Raw genomic sequence first — 7,841 nt, forward strand, 5'->3', positions numbered from 1 at the left:
TTCCGACCCATAGCGACCCTGTACAGGGTTTCCGAGGGTGTAAATCCTTACGGGAGTAGAAAGCCTCATCTTTCTCCCGCGGAGCGGCTGGCAGTTTCGAACCATTGACCTTAAGGTTCTCAGCCCGATTCGTAACCACTACGCTAATCTCCGATAAATTACTTCTGTCCTTTTGCTATTTGTTTTCTACCTTTTTTTGTTTTTAAATTTTTGCTTTTAATTTCTTCTAATACTGGCTTATTTTCTTTTAGTTGATTTTTTGTAGTGAATCATTTTGATTGCTTTCCATTTCTTTTTGTGTGTATAGTGTTCTTGTGTTGTGTTTTTGTTTTGTTTTGATTTTTTTTTTTTACAAAGAACATAATCTCTTTATTTCTGTTCGAGAAGCCAATGTTTGGTTTGTGTGATGAGAATGAGCTAAATCCTAGACAATGGCTAGCTCTTACGTGTTCCAATGAGCTCTAGTGGAGGAAGAGGCTAGATGAGATCTGTATTGCTTCTGCCTATTGATGATCAGCTTATCAGACTTACAGCTTGGTACTTCTTGATCAGAACTGTCCCAACAAAGAAAAATGTGAAGAAAGTCCAAGACGCAGATGGTGAATATGGATGTATGGTTTAGTCTGCTGTCCCCACCCATAGGGACTCTAAAATTCCATATTCAGTCATAACTGGGAGCTCTTGAGATCTGGGTACTGGCCTGTGTTTGTTGCACTGCTTCTCTGATTCTGCATTGCAAAACACGGGAAGGCATTTGGCTGCCTTGGAGGGAGGGTGGGTCAGAGTATTTGTGAGTGTTTGGAGGACATTTCCCTAGTAATCTACTGAGCTAACCAGTATGTATATCTTTTGGTCTTCAGTCTCTCAAAGTTCACCACAGTGTCAAGTCCATTTACTATCACCTCACACCAGTACTCACCCTACTGTGAGATGGATTCTTCTGGTAACTTTACTGCATGGGGATCTACCACAACACTAAGGTTCTTGAAGTGGCGGGCAGCTACTTCAGGAGTTAGCTCCCATTTGACGTTGTTCTTCATTCCCACTTTCATGTGACAGCTTCTCAGAAATTTCACTGTCACCTCCCCTGCCGGGGTGTGTATCTTCTCTAATTTTCCTTCTTGCCTTAGCAACTTCTCCTCTTCAAATAGCTTCTGGTCGTCAGGCGATGCTTTTACACAGCCAGTTCTTGAGGAAGGAGTTGATTCCAGCCCACAGATTGCTTTACGGAGACCAGGTCACCTCAGGCTCCAAGTGTGAGGATGAGTTCCAGGTTATCTTTGGACTGGTGTTTCACATCCTCCACCAGCTTGTAGACACAGTGTTGTTGGTACAGGTGTGGCTTCTTCCCCTCCGTGGCCAGTGGCATTTTCCAGCAGTGCTCCATGATGGCAGTGCTCCATTTGTGATAGAGGCTGAACTCCTGCTCCATGCCAGGGCTGCTGGCTTCAAGTCACTGCCTGAATAGCTCGCGGACTCCTCCTAGCAGAGGAAGCTCAGCACCTACCCGCAGTAGTGCTCTGCCAGGGGCTGTGATCCAGTCCTCTGCTTTGTTCCCAGGCATGGAGGGAAGGCTGAGAGCTTGTGTGTGGTTTTTAGATTTCTTTTTAGTTACCATGAGGATTATTTTAACATTCTAAATTCATAACACTCTAATTTGAATTGATACAAACTTAACTTCAATAACATACAAAGTATTACTGCACAGTTCTCTCTCCAGTCCTTTTATGTTGGTTATTATTGTTTCTTTATACATTGTGCACAAAATAGCATACATTTATAATTATTTTTTCATATGGTTTTGAGTTACTGTTTATAGTTCTTTTACTTCAACCCCAAGGAATCCCTTTAGCATTTATTTTAGATCAGGCCTACTGGTAATAAGCTCTCAGTTTTTATCAATTTGGGAATTTCTTAATTTTGTTTTCATTTTTGAGGGACGGTTTTTTTAAGATAGATAATTTTTTGTTGACATTTAAAAATTTTCAACACTTTAAATATGTCATCTCATTGCCTTTTGTTGTCTCTGGTGTAGTGTGTGACATGAGGTGTTCACTCTGTTTGAGGATGTCTTGATTTCTTTTTCTGTTTTCAAGTTTCTCTTTTTGTCTTTGATTTTCTACAGTCTGATTATAACATGTCTGAGTATGGAGTTCTTAGAATTTATCTCTTTTCAAGTTTTTTGTACTTTTTGAATGCATAGATTCTTGTCTTTTGGCAAATTTGGGAAGTTTTTTGCCATTACTTCCAATATTTTTTCTTTCCCTTTTCAATTTCAGTTTGAGATTCCTATATACATCTGTTGGTCAACTTGATTGTCATCATTGAGTGCCTTCGAGTTGGTTCCGACCCATAGCAAACCTGAACAGGGTTTCTGAGGGGGTAAATCTTTACGAGAGCAGAAAGCCTCATCTTTCTTCGGAAGAGTGGCTGGTAGTTTCATACAGCTGACCTTGCGGTTCACAGCCCGATTCATGACTACTACGCTACCAGAGCTCCTATCAACTTGATAAGTGTCCCCCAAATCTGGTTTTGTTCAGCTTTCTCCTTTTTTAACTTGTTCTTCCTCAGCCTTGATCATTTCAGTTGTTCTTTCTTCAAGATAATTTCAGATTGTCTTTTCTTTCTTGCACCTGCTCAGATCTGCTGTTGAGTCCCTCTAATGAATATTTCTTTTTTGTATTGTACTGTTTAGATCCATACTTCTGTTTTGTTCCATTTTATGCTCTTTGATGATATTCTCATTTTGTCCAATCATCTTATTCTTGATAAGAATTTCAAGAATTCTATTTCTTTTTTCTTTGGCCGTTATTACAATGCTTTAAAAATCTTTGTCTAGTAAGTCCATTGTCCTTCTTCATTGACACCTTTTGTAACTTTATTTTGTTCTTTTGAACTGACAATCTTTTTGGGGGGCGGGTATGTCTTGTGATTTTTGTTTCTTTGTTTTAATTACTGAAGGTTGTAGTAGCTCATTTGTTTAGTGACTTTCCCTAAGTATTTTACCCTGCCTGTTGGTCTTGTATGGTTATGGAAGTCTCTGTTCCTGGTGTGTGTATTTTGATAGAGATTTTCTTTTTAATACCAGAGGCAAAACAAATTCAAATACACACACACACACTCACACACACACCAACCAGAAAGATAAACAACAACAAACCAGATAAAACCAAAGAAAAAAATAAAACAACTACCTCTCAGTCTTTGCAGATTGGCTCTTGGTTGTGGTACTCCTCCCACATTTAGTCAGGCTTGCACTGAGCCTAGGCATCACCCCAAGGAGAAATCATAGGAACTTCTCAGTCATTTGCTGAGCATGCATCTTGGCCTGGGCATGAGTGTGGTTTTGTAAGTACTTCTGTAATTATGGGTGCTTTTGAATACTCTTAATTTTCCAAAGAGATGTTTAGTCTTCAGGCATCTATTTTATGTCTTAATTTGCATTCTTTAACCTAGGTGGCTACATGGGATTTCAGTGTTCAGGAAATGCCTGTTGCTTTTCTTTCCTGTGTGAGTTCTAAGATAGGAAAGAAAGAGCCCAGCAACTTATATCAGTCCTTCAGGTTGCTCCAGACAGATTAGAAAAGACATACACAGTCATTTGCAAATAAAGTCTACCCTTTTTCTTCTGGATGCAGGCACTAGAGACCCTCTCCAGAAATGTGAGCTGTCACCATTTAAGACTGCCACATACTTGGGGGAGATACTGGGGCATGATCAAGTAGACATGCTAAATGTCTATCAACATTTTTGTATTCATATTTTTCTTAATTCAGCCTTCACATGGTTGCTGTAATACGGTGTCTAGAATTTTAGTAAAATTGGTTCTCCCAGTTTCTGCTTGGTTTTCTTTATTTATATGACAGGATTGGATCATGGAACTGCTAATGATGCTACCTAGTTGATTACATTTACTTAAAGTTTTTTTTTTTTAAGGAGGAAGACATTTTGGATCTTCTGGAACAATGTGAGATTGATGATGAAAAGCTGATGGGAAAAACTGCCAAGCCTCGAGGACCAAAGGTGCAGTCCCATTACCTTCCTGGATATCAGAGTAAACTCACAAAACCAAATCACTGTCTTTGAGGTGATCTGACTCACTGTGATCCCATAGGACAGAATAGAACTGCTTTATAGGATTTCCAAGACTAAATCTTTATGCGATCAGACAGCCTCATCTTTCTCCTGCAGTGTGGCTGGTGGGTTTAAACTACTGACCTTGTGGTTAGTAGTCCAACATTTAACCCAGTATATCAGTATAAAGTAGATACTACAAACACAGTTATTTTTCCCTTGATACTTTTTATTATAGGAATGACTGGTGTCCTTCTAAGGAATCATACAGATATATTTGGGAAGATGATGTTATCTTGTATTTGGGTGAAGTTTTGTTTCACTTTGTTAATTTCCTTAATTGTTTGGTTCTTTCCCCAAAACTTGTTTTTGTTGTTAGGTGCCCTCGAGTTGGTACTGACTCATAGTAACCTGATGCATAATAGAATGAAACACTGCCAAGTTCTGTGCCAACCTCACAATTGTTGCTACACTTGAGCCCATTATTAATGCTGCCACTGTGCCAGTCCATCTCTTTGGGGATATTCCTCTGTTTGTTTAACCTCCACTATACCAAGCATGATGTCCTTCTCCAGGGACTGGTCCCTTCTGGTAATATGTGATAGACAAAGTCTGGCTATCCTGGATTCTAAGGAGCATTCTGGCTGGACTTGTGACACAGATTTGTTTGTTCTTTTGGCAGTCCATGGTACTTTTAATATTCTCCTCCAGCACCATAACTCAAATGCATCAATTCTTCTATGGTCTTCTTTATTCATTATCTAACTTTTATATGCATATGAGGTTATATAAAATGCTAGCATTCCGGAATGCTAGTGAAGGCCATGACAGTCAAGGCAAAAAGGGATCTACAATTAGCACTATTATTGTAAACTCAGTGTTAAATTTTCCTTATGTCACCAAGTAGATAATCATCATAGAAATGTATAGAATTATATGAGGGGACTTAAAAAAAATCATTAAAAAATTCCATTACCTTTTAATTCCATTTTTCCACAAACTGTTTGAAGCCCCTTTGTATATGAGACAAATCAGGATTGTAGAAATCGTTACCAGCAGACCCATAATCTGCCGACCCAGCAACTTGATCTTGTGTTAGTTAAAATATGTACCATTCTTAGGATTTCACAGGAAGCCTGTCTTGCAGGCAAAAATGGATAAGTGTTTGCTTCCCTGCATCTGCTCTGTGTGATGACATCCATATGTTCTTGTATTACATGTCAAATCTTTACTGACAGAGTAGGAAAGAGTTGACTTTGTAAATCCCTGGAAATTTTTTCCATTCTGCTCCTTTTACTTTACATTTTAGTAATGCTAATAAGCTGTCTCTGTGTCCTTAGATGCATCATGTTCTAGCATGCTTTTATGCCTTTCTAGGCTTCTTAAATGCCTGCCTAATAAAAATTATTTTATTGCTTAATTGATAGGAGCCCACTACTCATCCTGCATTCATGAAACCTTTCCTTACTCTCCCAGTTAGGGTTAGAGTGTCCTTTCCATCCTAATCCCATGGTGCCATAATAACACTTCTGTAGAATAGTCGTGATGAATAACTGTTTGCTTCAATGTGAAGTTGTAAGTTTCTTGAAATATGAGTATTTTAGTCTTTGTATCTCTTGTGCCTCTGGTAGTGTAGTGGTTACAAATCGTTCTGCGAACAACAAGGTCAGCAGTTCGAAACTACCAGCGGTTCCACAGGAGAAAGATGAGGTGTTCTGCTCCCATAAAGATTTACAGCCTCAGAAATCCTGTATAGGGTCGCTATGAGTCGGAACCGACTCCACGGCACACAGCCACCACCACCACCATCTTTTGCGCCTAGAACATAGCAACATCTCAAAAACTATTAGTTAAATTTCTTGGAGAGTTTTTGTTCTCAGTTACCTCACTGGCTAATAATGGAAATCTGATAAGTAGACTAAAATAGAGGGTAAGTATTGAGCTAAATGGAGTGTAAACTGCCAATTTGTCATACTCTTGTAGTTTACACATTGCCACTAGTATTTAAAATACTAGCAAAGTTACTCACGGGGTAAAGGTTTTAGTGGAGTTTTCAGACTAAGACAGACTAGAAGGAAGGTCTTGGTGATGTACTGTCAAACATTGGTGGTGGTGGTGGTCATGTGCCATGGAGTCGGTTCCAACTCATAGCAACCCTGTATAGGGTTTCCAAGGCTGTAAATCTTTATGGGAGCAGAAAGCTTCACCTTTCTCCTGAAGAATGGCTAGTACTTTTGAACTGCTGACCTTGAGGTCAGCAGCCTGACTCATAATCACTACGCTACCAAATGAAAACCTTGTGGGTAGAAACAGAACATTGCCTGATAGATGTTGGAAGATGAACCCATAAGGTCAGAAGGCATTCAAAATGTAACCTGGAAGAACTGCCTCTTTGCAGTAGGGTTGGCCTTAGTCCTATGGGTACAGTAATGCCTTAAGGACCTTCATTTGCTAATGTGGTATGACTAAAAGTCAGAACCAGTTGCTGTAAACATCGTTGGTAATTAGAACATAAAATGTGCCAAGTATAAATCAAAGGCAATTGGTGGTTATCAAACATACTGAATGCTTTAAGAATGATATCCTAAGTGTCAGTGAACTAAAATGGACAGTGAGTCAGAACCAACTTGACAGCAGACAGCATCAGTTACAACAAAGCATTGTTGTTGTTGTTAAGTGCTGTGGAGTTGTTTCCGACTCATAGCGACCCTGCACAGGGTTTCTGAGGCTGTAAATCTTTACGGGAGCAGAGCGCCTCATCTTTTTCCTGCGGAACCGCTGGTAGTTTCGAACTGCTGACCTTGCGGTTCACAGCCCGATTCGTAACCACTACATTACAAAGCATTAGCAATGATCATTTCTTAAGCTGTGTGAAGGGGCTTCAAAAAGTTTGTGGAAAATTCTATTATCTTTTCATTCCAGTTTTCCACAGACTTTTTGGAGTTTGCTAGTGGTAGCATAGTAGATTATGAGCTAAGCTGCTAACCACAAGTTCAGCAGTTTGACTCTACCAGCCACTCCATGGAAAAAAGATGAGGTTTTTGGCTCCTGTAAATATTGACAGCCTCAGAAACCCCATACAAGGTCAGTATGAGTTGGAACTAAACTCCATTGCACATAATCACCACCAGTATGGTAGGAGGAGCCCTGGTGTGGTGCTAAAGGATGAACACTGAACTGCTAACCACAAGGTCAGTGGGTCAAGCCCACCAGTCACTCCTTGAAAACACTATACAGGATCACTATAAGTAGAAACCAACTTGATGGCACTTAATAGCAACAACAATGTAATAGGTACATGTATGTTTGTTTTATTATTCTTTATTCCATTAATACACATTTAATTTATATGTTACATATTTCATTATAAAATAGGACATAAAATAACTAGTGCTCATTTATGAATCCCATCTTGTGGTTAAGGCACTGTTTAGAGTATATGCTGCTGTGATTTATTAATTTCTAGTTGAACAATGTCTTGGTCAAAAAGTCCCAAGATCCCATAGGTTTGGCTGTCTGTTTCCCCTTGTGATTCTGTATGGTCTGAATAACTCATTATGTAGTCAAGCTTCTTATTGTTGTTGCTAAGAGCCCCGTCGAATTGGTTCAGACTCATAGTTACCCTGTTTAGTGTTTCTGAGGAGTGACTGGTGGTTATGAACTGACCTTGTGGTTAGCAGTCCAGTGCTTATCCTACAGTGCCACACCAGGACTTCAGTAAAGTTCCTGAAGAAACCTTAAAGCTGTTTGCCTATATGAAGGAAGGT

The 7,841-nt window shown here is 39.4% G+C and overlaps 1 protein-coding gene and 1 pseudogene across 1 annotated transcript in view; one reads left to right on the plus strand and one right to left on the minus strand.

Moving 5' to 3' along the window:
• Positions 1-7,841, plus strand: part of TTLL7 (tubulin tyrosine ligase-like family, member 7) — a 141,043-nt gene that overhangs the window by 55,336 nt on the left and 77,866 nt on the right. Inside the window, exon 13 of the mRNA XM_006831010.1 lies at positions 3,937-4,023. Within this exon, the coding sequence (XP_006831073.1) occupies positions 3,937-4,023 (87 nt within the window). The remainder of the gene's footprint in view (positions 1-3,936; positions 4,024-7,841) is intronic.
• LOC102824374 lies at positions 822-1,618 on the minus strand (annotated as a pseudogene).

The sequence above is a fragment of the Chrysochloris asiatica genome, unplaced genomic scaffold, assembly GCF_000296735.1.
Source record: "Chrysochloris asiatica unplaced genomic scaffold, ChrAsi1.0 scaffold00002, whole genome shotgun sequence".
Taxonomy (NCBI): Eukaryota; Metazoa; Chordata; class Mammalia; order Afrosoricida; family Chrysochloridae; genus Chrysochloris; species Chrysochloris asiatica.